Source organism: Haliotis rubra, unplaced genomic scaffold (genome assembly GCF_003918875.1).
Source record: "Haliotis rubra isolate DU_JTF1 unplaced genomic scaffold, ASM391887v1 Scf61, whole genome shotgun sequence".
NCBI classification, from domain to species: Eukaryota; Metazoa; Mollusca; class Gastropoda; order Lepetellida; family Haliotidae; genus Haliotis; species Haliotis rubra.
The window spans coordinates 2,339,178-2,357,901 of record NW_025767313.1 but is presented as its reverse complement, the minus strand read 5'-3'; the positions used below and the strand labels follow the sequence as shown (position 1 = coordinate 2,357,901).

Here is an 18,724-nt window from a genome sequence, read left to right as displayed (position 1 = left end):
GGAAGTAAAAGGACCATGGACTAGGTATAGCATAAGCAGCAAATGTTGGAGGAATACCAATTCAATTCATCACCTGACACATTGGTTGAAGGAAGTAAGTGAGTGGGGGAGCTGGGTTTAACGCCATACCAAACAATACTTCAGTTATCATCAGGGTGTACTAGTTGTCTACATGAGTTGTCTACAGCAGGCTGACCAGGTAAGGATGTCATCAATGACATCACTTCACCCACTGCATCAGTGTCAACAGGTAAGGCACAAGCAATTATTCGTGTCCATGATTAATATAAGCCTTCCCCGAGGACTTAGATTGTTGTTCATTATATCGTTCACTGGTCTGACCAGCACTCCGTTGTCACAATCACTCACTAACTCGGTGAATTAGAGCCATCACAACCTTCTGATGCTTATTCTCTCGGCTGAATCATTGATGAGATTTGTTAAGAAATTTCTTGCTTCCCACAAGACCGTGGGAACCCAGATTCATATCGACAGTGTGACCCCCTGTGGGATTCGGCTGAGAATAGATCTTCATTTTACAACGTGACACAGCTAGACTATTGGTGACGGCAAGGAAGTAAAGACCATTTCCTCTTTAAACATCATGACAACAACTACGATGGATCTCATCCCTGTGTACGTTACTTGCATATCTATAACACTGACCCTTTCTGAAAGTGACACTTTTGAAAATCACAGAATTATGGCAGGAGGGTATATTTATCCCGACCGCCTGGGATTTCTTCAGTGTAAGAGACTGTGCTGCAGATACGGTGGCTGCGGTGCCGTCAGTTACCTCAAAGAACACTGCTTGTGTGAGCTTCATGGTTTAAACAGTGGACAAAGCGACATGTCAGGTCACAGGGGATCTGTTACATGGATCAAGAACGCTGCAGACAAGGTAATATTATTTTCACAGAATTCTTTTGTGAATATAGTAAGGTCACCTAAATGATTCTGTGTTTGGACAAATTACAGTAAACGTTTAAGACTTCAGCTTCTTGGAAACATAAATGAAAAACGTGTGAAAGCATTATTGTACCCAGCTCTGCCATATGAAATAAGGGAAAATATGTTGTGGGTTATGATTGTCTATTTCATCTTCATTGTAGTTTATAACATCACTTATAGATTCATTTTAACTATACGATGTTGTCAGACACATATATATAACTTTCAGATGCAATTTATAGATCCCATTTGCTGAACACTCGTTATTCTGTAGGAATCCTGCCGAGAGTGTAGGTCTGCCTGCCAGGAGGAGGAACAGTGTGTCTTCACCGGGAGAGGGGAGTTTAAATGTGTTCCAGCCAAGAGACACTTTGCTAATGTAATGCGCTTAAAATCGGAACGCATTCCCAGTAATGTGGAACTAGAATGTAAGTATTTCACCTAATTCTGTTTTGCTACGTGTCATTCCAAATAAAGCCATTCCAAATTAGCTCCTCTTTAGAGGCCATATTGTCATTTAACAAGATTGTAACACTGTCTTTTCTTTTACAGACTTGGAAAGTTGGGGACCATCACAGGAACAAATGTGCGGAAAACACAACGATAACAATCCACGGAAAGAAACTAATATTCCTTTACGGAACAAGAAAATCTATATGTATTATGGATTGATACATGTGTCACAAAACAAAACAATTTTCAAACCTGAAGAATACCTTTTGAGGCAAGGGCAAAATACGTTTTTTTCTGTCTTCAGTGTGAAATTCATTTTTTATGAACTCTTGAGAATATCCATGAACAAAACCTGTATTGAGATTTGGCGACGAGGAGCTAGGTCTGCTTTTCTTCCCTATCCATCTACCTTGAACACTGAACTGGAGATGGATGTCGGTATTTTGTTTTACCCCATGAAGAAAAAACTGTCGGCTTTTGTTCTTAGACTTAGGAATGACAAGTTCACAAGCTTCGACTATCAAAAGACCCACGTTGACATAGCTCTATCATTACACCAGTCCTTCTGTTTGATGCCTCCACCAAGCGTTGCCATTAAGATCTCGTTTGGAATGGGCATTTCTACTAAAATACTACCATTTGAAGAATCTAAGCAGTATATGGTGATTTGGGAAAATGCCTTAAATTCATTTGTTCATTAGAGTATGCCCAGACTGACATGAGAAGAATTTTAAGAATAATGGAAAAAATACTTTTTGTCGACTGTTAACATTCAGTTCGGGGGAGGTACAAGAAGAGTTGTTGCACCTTCTCAAATTTTCATCCCGTTAAGGTGGACAAATAAACCACAAAGCAACATGGTTAACATGTGGAAGAAAATATTCAAACAAACATCTTCGAAATAAATGTTTAAAATAAAAAAAGTGTCATTAATATATATGGCAGATGTAGAAAGTCGACAATATATGCACGTGTTACGTTTAGATTCCCAAGTTAAAACTAAAGTTAACTGGAAATCAGTCCCGAACAGGGCCTAGATTTTCGAAGCTCTCTTAGCGCTAAGATAGTCGTAAGTGCCATACATTAACATTAACTTAAAACTATCTTAGCGCTAAGAGAGCTTCGAAAATCTAGGCCCTGAACAACAACAAAAGGTTTGATATAGTTAACATTTGCAATAATTACGTTTACAAACCACTACAAAGGTATTACTTTGCCAGTACTGAATACAAAACAGAGCTGCTGTTACTTCAAAGCTGTATAATGTAAAAGCAGAGATTGTAGCAATAAAGACAGTGTTGGCAATATTCAACGGGCTGCAACAGTGATAAACTATAGATCTAGGCTGAATATCCAGGGTGAAAAATGATCTTCACACATTGCTGGACTTGTGAGGTGAGATATAATGTGAGATGACTGAGGCAAAGGCGCATCCCTAATGTATAGTGTAACTGCTCTGGAACTTTCCATATGATTCTTGGTTGTATTATACTGGGCAGGTTGATGGGTAGCAGCACATTCTCAGTCTAAATATAGCACACCACAAACCCTTTCTGAATGTCATCAGAAACAATGACATGAAATAGAAATATAAATAAATGAATAAAACAATAAATAAATATAAATATGAAACTTCCACATAAGTTGTTTCCCAAAACAAACATACCACCCCACCCCAAAACCTAATGCAAAACTATCAACAAAAACAAAACTACCCCCTGGCTGAGGATGTTTAGAGAAATTTAATCTAAACAGGAATTGTCTGATATTCTTTACATTCTGTGAACACTAGAGCCAATGTCCAGTGAAAATGTACATCTACAAAATAGTTGTTATAACTCGAAGTTCTTAATATGCTTTCGACCATGATACTTAAGGACACACGATTGTGTTTGTTCAAAACAGGTGTCTTAATCCAATGGATGCCACAAAAATAACATATGATCTTGCACACAAAAACCCTGTTTCTGAAAAAATCGACCTCTTGATAGTTTACGTGTCGATAAATAAGACAAAGGCACCAATACCAAATCAGAATTGTTTTTATTCGGTATCTAAACAACAGCTTATCAAACACGATGAAATCTATTTCAGAACATACGCAAAATTAAGTAAAATCATCTACGAAACTTATTCCAAAGCCAAAAAATGGATATCATGAACGTATGTGTTTGAATTGCTTTCTAATAATGGTGATACTAAGTGTCCGCAAAAGGTGAGCGTATTCTGGCCACCTGTTGCACTCATCTCTAACATATGCTCATGTAATATTGTTGTTCACTTGAAAGACACGAGAACAGAAGGTGCAAGTCAAAATAGGGAATTGTATCGGAGATCTTTTTGTCATGCATCAATTGTCATTTTTTACACATTGGCCTGAACCTCTGATGATAGATATGCTACTATATCGCCGATAAACACGTTTTGTAACTGAAGCCTAATGGATCAATAAAAATGAAGTTTTCCTCCAGTTTGTCATGTTGGTTTCTGATGTACAAAGTTGACACAGAATTGAACTTATTTTCTGAGATTCGGAAAAGCCATGCAAATCCATTGCTTTATGACAGTCCACATGGTACTAATTTCACCTGTCTCAGTTAGTTTCTGTGAACATGAATAAAGCCTTATTTAATTGTTTTAAGTATTATGATTAATCAGTGTGGCAGGGATTAACATTAGTTATATTTGAGATTACACATTCTTTGTAAAATAGAAATTTTAGTACTTCTGAAGTTGAGTCCCATCCGGGATTCGAACCCATATTCTCAGAGTCGATCTAACCTATACAGCCACCGTGGCTTACTAAATAGAAGTCTGACAACTGGTAGTCTAGATCACGTACATTGTGTACCCCGGGATTTGAACCCACATATTGAAGACATTTCTAACACAGACGTACACTGAGCACATCGGCCATCTAAATCTTCAGTCCCAACGACTCTCGTGTCCTACAGTGCCGACTACAGGTTAAATAACTAAGACCATACTTCAGGGTGGCCCTGTTGGTTGCGTCCCCGAATAAATCACCACTAATAATAGGGAGCACAATAGCACATAGGGATTGTCCCCTCCGATTTCTAAATATCATGGCAGCCAAGGACAGTGAAAAGTCAAAGTTAGGGGCGGGGAGATTGTGATTCTAAATATACTTTAATTATACTCCGAAACTGTTCCATGACAAAATAAATATGTTCATAATAATCAAAACATTGTGATATATTGGGATACATTATTTGAGAATGGGGTCATTTCATCAGTGAGTTTGAAAATAGCATCTTTTTGGTAATGTTTAACTAGGCAAGGGTGCAAGTACTTAGTTCTGAACTTGAATAATGTTGCTTATGTTTGTCGCTACCTGTGACCCCTTCGCGATACCTTCTGAGATACCTGGGGTATTGGCCTATTTGTGAGTTTGCATTCCACGCGGCAAACAGACTGTTAAAGCGCTCTGGTCGTCATTGTAGAACAGTGAGGTATGACCTGGCTGGGTATATGTCATGTTACCAGGACATTTAGTTGGTTCCTCATGATACTGACATGGCAAATCAGGCCCCAGTAATCAGATATCAAAATCAGAATGGCTTGTCCATTTTAAGTCAGTCTTTAAGAATAACAATATCTTTCAGATTATCCAGAATGAAGATAACTCAAGAGATGACTCACCCCCTATACTCGATGACATAGACAGACAGGTGCTAGACTGCCATATTACAGACAGTGAAATTTTGAATGCCATTAATAGTCTTAAATGTGGTAAATCACCTGGTCTCGATCTGGTTCTTGTGGAAATGTTGAAATGTTCAAGTTCTGAAATTCTGCCATTTCTTAGTAAATGTTTTAACAAAATATTCAATGATGGCTACTTTCCAGAAGTCTGGTCACGCTCAATTATTGTCCCAGTTCATAAAAAGGGAGATGTAAACAACCCAGACAACTACAGAGGTATATCATTAATGAGTATTTTAGGTAAAGCTTTCAATAATAGACTTACACTGTGGGCAAAAATTGCACGATAAAATTCCCGAATGTCAAGCAGGATTCAGGAAGTCTTATTCCACATCAGACCATATTTTCACCATATATGCAATTATTCAGAAATGTTTATCTCGACGCAAATCTAAATTGTATGTCGCATTTGTTGATTTTAAAAGGGCGTTCGACTCAGTTGATCGTTCCAAACTATGGTTTTAGTCTTAGAAATGCAGGCCTGGGAGGCAAAATGTACACCATGCTTACGTCATTGTATTCAAATATCAAATCATGTGTACGCAGTCAAGGTGGTTTATCTGATTTTTTTGATTGTCCAGTCGGTTTAAGACAAGGATGTATTATGAGCCCTATCCTGTTCTCTTTCTTCATAAACGAGTTATATAATGATATTTCGCTGCAAGGTAAGCATGGTGTCCAGTTATTTTCCGACATTATTGAAATATTTATGTTACTTTTTACAGACGATGTAATTCTAGTATCTACCTCAATTATTGGGTTACAAAACCAACTAAACATACTAGAAAGATATTTTTCAGAATGGTCGCTATCAGTAAATCTTGAAAAGACTAATATTGTTGTATTTAGAAAAGGTGGTCCCCTCTCTTCGAAGGGAAAGTGGTGTTTTAATTCTAAACCCGTTAATGTCGTAAATCATTATAAATACCTCGGTGTAAAGCTTTTCTTTACTATGAACTGGACACATTGTGCTGCAGATTTAGCTCTCAGAGCTAAGAAAGCACTGTTATACCTCATGTCCGTTTATAACAACGTTGGTTTCCTTACCCACAACGTGTTTTTCAAATTATTTGATGTACAAATTCAGCCTATTCTTTTGTACGGTGCCGAAATATGGGGCTTCCAACCTTTCCAAGCGCTTGAAAAGATACACTTACTGGCCTGCAAGAAAGTTTTAGGCGTTACACAATCTACCCCTAACGACATGGTATATGGAGAATGTGGGAGATTTCCAGTTTTCATTAATGCTCAAATTAGATGCTTAAAATACTGGCTAAAGATAGTACAAATGCATGATCATCGTCTCCCGAAAATTTCCTACAATATGCTTCTACATTTAGACAGTAACGGCAAAGAAACTTGGGCGTCCCATATAAGGAACCTTCTTTGTTCTAAAGGTTTTGGTATCGTCTGGTTAAACCAAGGCGTAGGTAATGTCAATGTTTTCCTGAACCAGTTTAGAGATCGATGTATATGTATTTTTCAACAAGAATGGCACTCGAGGTTAGAAGAAAGCTCCCGTTTTGATTGTTACAGACAGTTTAAGTCCCTTTTAGAACCAGAAAGATATTTATCCCTCGTGACTACAAAGAATCTGAGACTGCTACTTGTAAAATTTAGATTGGGGCTATTAGATTTAAAAGTAAATGAAGGAAGAAGACTATCCATTGATAGAAATTATAGATCATGTCCATTTTGTAAGAAAGGCATTGACGACGAATTACATTTTTTTGTTGAATGTCCAGCCTATGATAAAATCCGTTCTGATTATCTCCGTAACTGTATTACAATCAGAAGTAATAATGCAGCATTTTACAAAATTGTTTCCTCATGCGATGTCTCCATTTTAAAAAGATTATCACTGTATATCCATCATGCTATTATGTTAAGAAAAAATTGTTATCCTCCTAAATAAGAACGTTCTTTGTAACCGCTGTATATGGGCCGGTGGCCTTACATACAAATAAACATATTTTGACTTTGACTTTTGACAGCTGGTTTCCTGCCACAACTCGATTATCTCCCACACTCACTCACCCACTCTCTCAATTAGGGCGATGATAATCTTTAGATGTTTTTTCCGCTGAATTATTGATGAGATTTGTTAAGATATTTCTTGCTTCCCACAAGACCGTGGGAACCCAAATTCATATCGACAATGTAACCCCCTTTGGGATTCGGCTGAGAATAGATCTTCATTTTACAACGTCACACAGCTAGAATATTGGTGACTGCAAGGACGTACAGACCATTTCCTCTTTAAACGTCATTACAACAACTACGATGGATCTCATCCCTGTGTACGTTACTTACTTATCTATAACACTGACCCTTTCTGACAGTGACACTTTTGAAAATCACAGAATTATGGCAGGAGGGTATATTTATCCCGACCGCCTGGGATTTCTTCAGTGTAAGAGACTGTGCTGCAGATACGGTGGCTGCGGTGCCGTCAGTTACATCAAAGAACACTGCTTGTGTGAGCTTCATGGTTTAAACAGTGGACAGAGCGACATGTCAGGTCACAGGGGATCTGTTACATGGATCAAGAACGCTGCAGACATGGTAATATTTTTTCACAGAATTCTTCTGTCAATGTAGTACCGTCACCCAAATAATTCTATGTTTGGACAAATTACAGTAAACGTTTAAGACTTCACGGTTCTTTGAGAAATAAATGAAAAACGTGTGAATACATTATTGTTGGGCAGCTCTGCAATATAAAATAAAGGACTTTGAAAATCTGTAGATAATGATTGTCTTTTTATCTCAACTTAATTTTGGTTGATAACATCACCTATACATTTATTTGAATTATAATATGTTGTCAAATATGTATATGACATACGTGAACTAAATGCAACTTTCAGAAGAGTTGCTTTTAAGTTGAAAATCTATTACATGGAAAAGGAACGCTACAGACAAGGTGATATTATCTTCACAAAATTCTTCTGTAAGTATGATAACGTCACATTGGTAATTTTGTGTGTGAACAAGTAAACTCACGATTTTCTGGATTCCTTGAGTGATAAATGAAACATGTGTGAATGCATTATTGCAAGCCAATCCTGCAATATGAAATAATGGACTTTGTTGGTGGTGGCTGGTGGTTATGGACTTTTTATCTGAACCTCATTCTGTTTATAACATCACACGTAGACTCAGTTTATTCATTAGATGTTGTCGATCATATATATGACATACTTGTACGAAATATACCGTTGAGAACATTTGTTTTTAAACCAGTATAAAATGTACATTTCAAACAAATGTCACCCTTCAAACACAATAATGTGTTCAAATGTCATTTATGAACATTTATCCCATTTGTTATTGTGTAGGAATCCTGCCGAGAGTGCAGGTCTTCCTGCCAGGAGGAGGAACAGTGTGTCTTCACCGGGAGAGGGGAGTTTAAATGTGTTCCAGCCAAGAGACACTTTGCTAATGAAATGCGCTTAAAATCGAAACGCATTCCTAGTAATGTGGAACTAGAATGTAAGTATTCCACCTAATTCTGTTTTACTATGGACGTACGTAAGGAGTCATTATTTTGACTCATTTTAAGTGGCTGTATTGTCATACACTAATATCTCTTGTGTGTATTTTGTAACACTGTGATTACTTTTACAGACTTAGAAAGCTGGGGACCATCAAGGGAGCAAATCTGTGGAAAACACAACGATAAATATCCTCGGAACGGTACCAATATTCCATTAGGTGATGAGAAAACCAGGGTGTATTATATGTTGGTACATGTCCTACGAAACAAAACAATCTTCAACCCCGAGATTTACTATAAGCATCAAGGGCCAAGTGCAATTGTTCCATTCTTCACTCTGAAATGCTACTCCAAATCCACCCTCATGATATTCGCGAACAAAATACGCACTACAATATATGCACCAGGAGCTTGGTCAAATCCCAATCACTATCCTTCTGACATGAACACTGACCGGCAGATGGATATAGCTGTTTTGTTTTGCCCCAGGAAGAACACACTGTCGGCCTTTGTTCTCAAAATTGGGAATCACAAGATCACGAACTTTGACTATCGGAAGACCTATGCTGACATCCTTCCTTCCTCAGTGGAAGACTTCTGCTTACGATCTTCCAGCCACGTTGCACTGGATGGCGGGTGTGGAGTTGACGTTTCGTCTAAACTACTACCTATTGAAAAATTAAGGCAGTATATTGGGATTTGGGAAAATGCCTTAAATGCGTTTCTTCATGAGAAAATATCCGGAAACAAATGAAAGGAATGGCCACATTAAATTGGGTGGCTGTTAACATTCTGTTCGGGGGAGCTAGACGGGAATTATTTGTTGCACCCTTTCCAGTTGTTATTGCATTAAGGTTCACAGACATGGCACAAAGCTAACTAACTGATATGTGCTAGAAAATAATACAGATATTCTCGGAATAAATGTTCAAAATATACGAAGATAATTATATTTGACAAAATTATGGAAGGATTGTGATATATAAAAACATTGCTGCTGAAGGGGGGGGTAGTGAAATTGAAATGTAAAGGAGGGAATTTATTCTTCTGTGTTTCGTATCCAAAAATGTATATTGGACCGTAGTCGCCGCGATCCTCTGTGAAGAGTTACGTCACTTAGTCGCACCATCATCCGCTGATCGTAGCATTGGATTTCACACATTATGACCCTTGATTCGCCAGGACAGTGCTCATGCATCAGAAGCACCCTTGTTTGGTGTTGGAAATCGGTTTTCAAGCTCAAAGAAAATTACCACATATTCCAGCCTTAATACCTATCTTCATGTGTTTCAGGAACGGAAAAATAATAAATAAACAATATCTTGCATCATAATATATTTGTGTTTGTTGACGCCGTTTCTTTTTTGATGGTGGTGTTAAAGCAATGAAGATACATCATCTAATTTGAAATATAGGACAATGTCCAGTTACAAGAATTGCAAACTTCAACTTGTAACAGAAGTATTTCTTATGGTGGTTCCTGAAATTTGCCATATTGTGGGGCAATTTGGAAAGCTGATTTTTGTCTGAGACTGTTACTTTCGTCTAAAGCAATTCATTTGTTTGCAAGTTTCCAATTCAAAAACATGCAGTCTTTGTCTAACTTAATGGAGTCTCTTTCTGCTTTGACATGGTTTGACGAATCGCTTTAAAGCAATATGAAGAAATATACTCTCTAGTCGTGGACTCTAACTGTTGCTCCATCCATCAACAAAGTTTGCTGGAGTCCCAATATTTTCATTCTATTAAGGACACAGAGTATATAGAAAGAGTTCCTATTGTTCCCGAAAGAAATATGATTTTCCTGTCTTATGATTTTCTCGGGACATTCTGTAAGACTAGATTTAGGGCTATTAGATGTGGGCTACATCTCTGCAATATCTTAACGTTCGTGCAAAGGATGGGGTGATTAACAGAAATGACAAATTGGTAGACAATTGGAAACATTATCGATGCATGTTGCTTCAGGACCATACAGCCTGTAGTGTCCTGCAGTGTGGACTCAATGTTCAGATTAAAACAGCGGTATCAAGCCATACCTGAGGGTGGCTCTGTAATTAAATGAATTACGTTAATAGTTAACATATATATCGGTACAGATCGGGGCTGCCCACCTGGCTTCACCCATGAAGATCCGGATTAGAATTGGTCTTCAGCAACCCATTCTTGTCGTAAGAGGATCGGGAGGTAAGGCTCGGTGTCTTGGTCCAGATTCGCGCCATATAGCTGGAATATTGCTGAGCGCGGCGTTAAACAACAAACAAACAAACAAACAACTCCCTGTCTTCATGCAATCTGTAAACATTATAGCAGCCACGGACAAGTGGGTCAAGCTAATGGGTCAAAGTTGGAGGTTGCGATATCGTCATTCTGAATATGTGTTACTGCTTGTGAAGAGTCATTCTTACAGTAACTAGTACATATATATGTTCACAAAAACTAAAAAGCTATATTTGAGAAATAAAATAGATGCATTGTACCTAAGTATATAGGGAAGTGTAAAGAAGGGTTGTGACGAGACATCAGAGTAGGTCAACACGAATAAGGTGGGCATCTGGGTCCAGGTGATTACTGGTATTCAGCTACATCATTATGCTCCTGGACACTTGGAAGGGGGTGAGGTGTCCTAGTGGTTAAAGTGTTCGCCCTTTACCACCAAGATCTGGGTCCTAATACTCCGCTATTGTTGAGAACACTTCATTTGTCTGTGTGACCATCTGGTGTCATCACCCCTTCTATAGTCTGAATGGTACAACGGAATCTGCTTTTAACGCAGATGTGTTTTAATCGTGGTACTATTTTCAATCTAATTTTATTTTAGTGAAATTTGTATGTTCAAATTCATTAACACTTAAACAAGGGTAGGTCGTTCGTAGTATCAGATAAAAACATATCTGTGGAACGTCTCGTCCGAAAATCATGCCAGTTTAAGTGATCTGATCTTTGGTGGCTTGAATATTGATTATAACTTCATCCTTCAATCAATGTTTTTTCCCTGCTGACCTGAAGGTAGACGTCCTTAGACGTCTAAGCAACTTTGTAAGATATTTGTGTAGCTGTGTTTTGTTATCCATTACCAGTAGTGTAAATTGTACTTGGGGGTGAATCGGACGATTGTAGACCACGCTATTCTACAGATAATGAAAACGTTACTTGTAGTACATTAAACGTTTTATCACTTAATTGCTCAACATAATGGTGTAAAGATTATGACATTGTAAAGACAAAAGATTTGTTTATATCAAAATTTCAGTGTTGCTTCCGATTATTTCATAGCGTAATTGTAAACACCTTCACAGTATTTTGAACTTCACACTATTATTTCGGAACTACCCAGGGAAACATTCCCATGCTATTCCATAGGCTGAATCAGGGTTTAGAACTGCATGGTACATCTCTATCTGTTTCGGGACTAAAACCAATGTTATATTTTAGGGTTTACACTGTGCATACAGATATCACATGACGACCTTACAACTGGTTGCATGTGTGTGATATGGTATGGGGCTGGATTGCAGTCTAGGCAGTGCATCATCTATGATCTGACATTGTGTGTCCAGGTAACCATTAACTACTAGACCCAGAAAATAAAAGGTTTTTTTTGCCTGGCCTGCCAATTTTGAGCCAAGCCTCTTTCGACTCAGTGACTTAGTTACGTCAGTATTTTAACATAACGAGTTATTTCTAGATTTCTATACTTATAACGAGGCAGAAAATTCAAGCACGAAGAAAACTATAGCGCTAACTAGCTCGGTCACGTACAAACACATGCTATTTCAGAGGCTGAACACAGATTTAAGAACTGCATGTTACATTTCTATCGTTATCGAGACTAAAATCAGGCCTACATATTAAGTGTATATACAGTGTCTACAGCCTCTCTTGGTTCAGTGTCTTAGTTAGTCAGTACTTTAACATAACGATATATTTCCACCTTTATTGAATCATTGCTATTTACGAAGCAAACAAATCAAAGTCGAAGAAGACGATAGCTCCTTCTACCTGTGTCACGTACAAACACAGTGAGTAGGTGGGCAGAAGCCGAGCGGACAGTGCAGACTGCACCAGGCATCAAGGGCTATACCATAGGTGGAGGAGCCTCGACACTCTCCTGTCGTCTGCTGGAACACGGCTGGTGGCGCAGACGGGAGGAAATCGGCCATCTTCACGGACGGCACGTGCAGGATCCCTGGAACGGGGTTCTCCATGAGGTTGACGTGACGGAGCACCGGCTTTCGTCGTTTCTTGAAGGAAGGACGACGGACCCTGAGAGGTGGTTCTATGGCTACATCAGCACAGTTCCAGAACTGCTCTTGTTGCCCACACCCTTTACAGTACATCCCTGTCTCCCAGTCCATGCCATAGCTCTGTGCTGCAAAAGGTCATACAATCTGTCATGGAGGTGAAGGTTGGGTTACTGAAATAATTGAATAATATGATGTTTCGAGTAAATATATGATGACTACCGATGCATGTGCAACTGAGTGACAAAATATCTCCAAACTTGAAATTCAATAAGGATTGGTGAGACTCATGAGATGTTAGCCATATTTGTCAAGAACCACACGCTATATACATTCAGATTCAGGGATTCAGTTAAGAATGCTGGACCTATGAGATATATACGTAGTGATTCAGTGGTATGTTAAAATGTTTTTAAATGCACTGTAATATGGTAATGTTGTTTAAAGACGTAATTACTTGTGACACACAATTTGGTCAACCAAGGTCAAGGACACTCACCACAGTTCCATCTCCACTGTAGGACACAATGGTCACAGCTTAACCCGTCTGGAAGCTGTATCTGGATCTTCTCGAGGATGGGTGACCTCAGTGTCCTCAGTTTATGTTTGTAACCCTCCCCAACCACGAACAGAGGGTGTTCTCTGAAACACATCTCTGACAGTCGGGGCCCTGGACACAGGTAGAACTGGAAGTAACCGCCATGATTGGCCGTTATGTCAATTATAACATCTATCACCTGACCGGAAATGTACTTTCTGGGTATGACGTCACTTGCGTATTTTCCTCCGCGTTCGTGTTCACGTGGACCTCTGAAGGAGTCGCCGCAGTGTCCGCATCGTCCAGCGTTCAGCAACCACTGGACCTTCAAAAAACGTAGCTTACCCGTTCAGTCTTTAGCAGATGTCGCTTTGAATTATGAGTGATAAATATGCAACTTAATGTTAACACAGTGAATGCATGAAAAAATATATACTCATGAGCATTAATTCAGCGCCACTTGAACCAAGGTCATTTTCATGATTTTTGTCCAAACAGGCCATCATACCCTTAGCACATCCTTCACAAAGTATTTCTAAAGCTATGGTTCATGTGCTGCAAAGTCACCAAGGACATTGGGGTATCAATTTCACATTTGCAGTATATGCACTATCAATTTTCTGAACTGATGTAAACAACGACAGTATAGAGACGTCGTAACGAGGCATATCACCAGGAGATGATCCATGCAGCTGGACCCTTTGGTGGTGGCTAAGTGATGGTGTGGGGTGAGTTTCGAATGACTGTAAATTGGATCTCAGTACATTACCCGGGACACGCAGTGGTCAACATTATCAACAGGAAGTACTGATACTGCCGTCGTACCACAAGTTGATAACCATCCCCTTGCCACTCGTCCAGCTATTCATAGATGACAGCCGTCATCGCCCATATGTAGTGAAACTGCCATTGATCTAGACTACTTAAAGTTTGCTAAAGATTGCATTTTCAAGTCAACATGAAATTACGATATGAAGTCATATTGGATTAAAACCCGGTACGCAATGATTGGGTAACCCCACTGGAGCCAAACTACAACATAAAGCAGGGGAAAGCATGCTGTGACGGACACTAAAGACTGGAGTAGTCGCCAGTGGTGGTTCATTCATTCTCAACCGTCATGTTAGAATTGTGTGACAATCAGATTGCTGACATGGTAACCATACTTTCTAACATTGTTGATATTTCTGTCTGTTCCTCTTCGATTTCAAGTAAACTGTTACCAAATTTCAGGGTTTTTTCCGCTTCAATCCAGGTATTATATGTTACAGTTTCCGTATGGTTTTCAAAGCATATACATGTTGTGTAAAGTGAGTGGAGCTTAATTAATGCTCATGTGTATATATGTTATTGTCACGTGTGTGTTTTTGTGTGTGTTTGAGTGTGTGTTTTGTGCGTTGTTATTCAATCTACATCTACGGTAATGTTTAGGTAACAACAAAGGCCACGGTATGTGGTCGGTTTCCTACATTGTGTTTTGAGCTTTTACGTAAATCGTATATTGCTGGCGAGTACATTTGAGCCTGGGTTTCTTTAATAAATCACTTTAATGTTATTTGTTCTGGGATAAATTATGCAAAATTGTCTTATGTTATTGGACAAACTGAAATATGTTTGCGAACTTCATTTCTAATTTACGATTGAAAAAAATGAAAGCGATATCAGTCAATCAATGTTGATATGATAATAATGAATGTTTTGAGAGTGCATCACCACTTGCACTTCCTTATGACCATAGTTGTTTGTACAGTAATCGCCCTTGAAAGATGATTGGTGCATGACGTGAAATGTGCATGTGTACGATTTTCATTTTCAAACAAAAACAAAACGGCAAGAAACAAACACTAACAGCTGTGTGATGCAAGATGATTGTCAAAGTTAATGGTTTACAGTGATTTATCGACCTTTTTGAAAACCGTCAAAATCAAGAATGACATCCCAAGCACGTGTATGGGGCTACTGCGTTGTGTTTAGGGGTGGTGATAAAGAGAAATGATAGTGCTTCATAAGATGCCTGTCTTTGAAAAGTTTGTTAACGCTTATACTTCCTGTCCAAATTGAAAGTTCAGGTCCCCTACGTTTTTTGAAGAGTTTATAACGGTAAAAGTTAATCACCTTACCTGATAGCCACCACAGTTTAACGCGTTGTCATCGTAGTTTTTGGCAACGTTGTAACCAACTCGCCACAGACTGCCTCTGTGAGGTGGTTCGATCATACGGCCATGGGCACTGACCACAACCGCCCACCACGCCAACGTCAGAATCCGCAACATCATTGCCACAATCAGGACATAAAGCTCACCCACAGCGAGCCTCGGACAGCTTCATGGGCACTTTACATCATCTGAGACGGGGCTGTTTGTTTGTCCCCGCCCGTAATGCTCTTGCATTAGGTGATTAATTAACATCACATTTACATTGTCAGGTCACCCTCCTGTGACAGTGGACTCGTCAACAAGAAATAAACACCATGCGTCGGTTTCAGTGTAAAGTAGCCCATCGACGTAGAGTGTATATCAAGATAAACAAATAACGTACGTACTTTAAACGTGACTACTTAGACTTTGATGTGTATTAACTAACTGTAAGAAAAACTGCACTTAGGAAAAACAGAACAGCCCGTTTACATTCAATTTAGGGACGGGGGCGTGATTTTAAGAGGGGTCACCAATTTTGTTCTGGCGAGCTAGGGGGTCATCAATTTTGTACACACGTACTAGGGGGTCATAATTTTTGTACATAAAAATATGCTTAAAATTATGCTTAGAAATTATGGTTAGGGGAGGGGGGTCATTGATTTTGTACATGACATGCAGGGGGGTCACTTATGTTGTACATAAATTTTAAGGGGGGTCATTCACATTGTACAAGCTTCTCCATAAAAATCATCATCACACCCCTAGCCATAAATTATGAACGGTCCCTTATCTTGATGACAGAACAATTTTACGAGAAACTTCTGTCCGAATAAACCGACGGCTATCGAGCAAGTCTTCAGCATCATGGAACAAAATTGTGTGGAATTAACAACGACTCCTTCATTCACATTCAGACGAATAGTTAAACGGGTATATTTTGAAATATTCTACATTTTAATCTGTGCTTTAGAAGTATGTTTAATTTGATAACTTTCTTTAAAATTACTCTTTTACTGTCAGGGCTATGATTTGCTCATAGTAGACAAATCAACACCAAATAATGTGATAGATATTCTCGAGATATTCTAAACTGAAGACGTGAGTACGAATGCACAAGGGCCATATTTTACGTAGATAACACGGGGGTGACTCAGAGAGTTCTCACAGTTCAACTCTTCTAGGTCTTGAATAACATTTTTAAAACAGTACGGTTGCCGGTACGTTCAGATGCTGTGATTCCCTAAATGGGTTGGAGCACTTTGCCCCTGGTGTCTAATATACTCCTCACAAAAAAATCAAGCAACAAGTATTTTCAGACTCAGAGAGTTCTCACAGTTCAACTCTTCTAGGTCTTGAATAACATTTTTAAAACAGTACGGTTGCCGGTACGTTCAGATGCTGTGATTCCCTAAATGGGTTGGAGCACTTTGCCCCTGGTGTCTAATATACTCCTCACAAAAAAATCAAGCAACAAGTATTTTCAGTGTTATATCTTTATCAATCTCGATAGCGATTTTTACCGACATGTTACTGAAAGGTAAATCTTCAAAGAATACATAACCTTTAGTAACTGTCAAATTGAAATGATTACCTAACGTCCGAGCTGTCCCACAAATGCTGACTAAACATTTTAACCATTAGATACCATGTGCTCCTTCCCCAAGTCTATACATCAGAACATAATTGCCATCAGTATTTACCATGTAAATGATGGTTAGCAAGAAAAGTGGGCGATATGTCTTGAATATAGCATGTGTCGTCGGTCATATTGGTCTTCCAGTCCGTGGCATGACTTCAATGTCGTGACCTCCGCTTGGGTCGCAATGGGTCGTGACCATGGCGTTTGACGGTGGCTGTTATCGTGCCAGTGTTCATCACGGCGGTCAGACCTTTGCGCTTTGCGACTGGAAGATGGATGGCGTGAGTGAACGGATTTGTCTTACCTTCGCCCTATGTTAAAATGTCTAGGTCAGTAGTCCCATGTAATGTTGTAGTGTCCCAGATTTCAAAGAGAAGCCTGATCTCATTTCATGGTTAGTGGCTGAAGAACGAGTTGAAAAAAGCTTACATTCATGTAACATGTCGGATGAAATGTAATGAAAGGTGCTTCTAAAATACTCGCACTCACGATTTGCACTAACTGAAAAAAAACTGTGCTTAGATGGATATGCACATACAATGTATTACTGATATTTTTCCTTTAGGGTTATTATGCCTAGCTGTGTATATATCCTCAGTGAAATAGGTTATTAACTATATATGCTTGTTCATGTTTCTTGTTTAACGCCGCACTGTAAACGCCAGTTATGTGATGGCAAAGTAGATAATCGAGTCTGGGTCAGGCAATCCTGTGATTGATCTGGTCAGCAACAATCCACGCTATTGTCCAAGTCGCCGAGTCTAGTGGTCATCGAGTCTGACCACCGGAATCATTAATTAATCGCCCGTTACCACCAGCATAGGTTGCTGTCCAACAATTCCACTCCGGAGTCCTGACTGGGATTCTTGTCACATCGGATTCCGACAAACAACTGCCAAACACACACGTTGGTAATACACGCTAGATCAACATTTACACACTCATTGTACACATGGAATACTGAAATACTTAATACATGTTAAATGAACTAAACTTACCCGTCATTGGTTGTGTAATCTGATCAAATTAATCATACAAATCATGCAAGATTTTCAGATTCTTACATTCTGTGTGTGTTGTTAAAGAAGATTTGATTTTTGTTACAATAAGTAGTTGTGTTTTCTCCTGCCTCATGTATTAGTTGGATGTGATGTAAACTCAGCCTTAAAACAACAAGTCTTAAAGTTTCGTAAGAAAACAAACATGTATATAATAAAGCATACTGTTTAAAATCAGACACTTGTAATACTGAACTAGCTCTATTAATACTTTGGTGTGCATATATTTTTGGTTCAAGGCCATGTATTGAATCCATAAAACTGAATACAAGAAAAGAAACTTAGTTGTTATTGCTGAGGCGCTGTATTTCATCTCAGGGTGTCTGTTTATAATGTAATCAGGTACATGAAAAGTTGGAAAATAACGTATAGATGACTGATGGAAGGATAACAGGCCAACACAATGTAACCTTAATCCTTCAAGGATTTCATAAGTTGCCCCAAGCAAATACATTTTATTTTATCAGCAAAATACACA

General features: G+C 38.8%; 1 protein-coding gene across 1 annotated transcript in view; it reads right to left on the bottom strand.

Annotated features, from left to right (window-relative positions):
* Positions 1-15,752, bottom strand: part of LOC124255860 (mucin-5AC-like) — a 30,655-nt gene extending 14,903 nt beyond the window's left edge. The window contains exons 1-4 of the mRNA XM_046689804.1: positions 15,532-15,752; positions 13,373-13,736; positions 12,641-13,001; positions 6,288-6,291 (exon numbers count right to left, since the gene is read on the bottom strand). Coding sequence (XP_046545760.1) covers positions 6,288-6,291; positions 12,641-13,001; positions 13,373-13,736; positions 15,532-15,687 — 885 coding nt within the window. The 5' untranslated portion in view covers positions 15,688-15,752. The remainder of the gene's footprint in view (positions 1-6,287; positions 6,292-12,640; positions 13,002-13,372; positions 13,737-15,531) is intronic.
* Between the last annotated feature and the right edge of the window lie 2,972 nt (positions 15,753-18,724).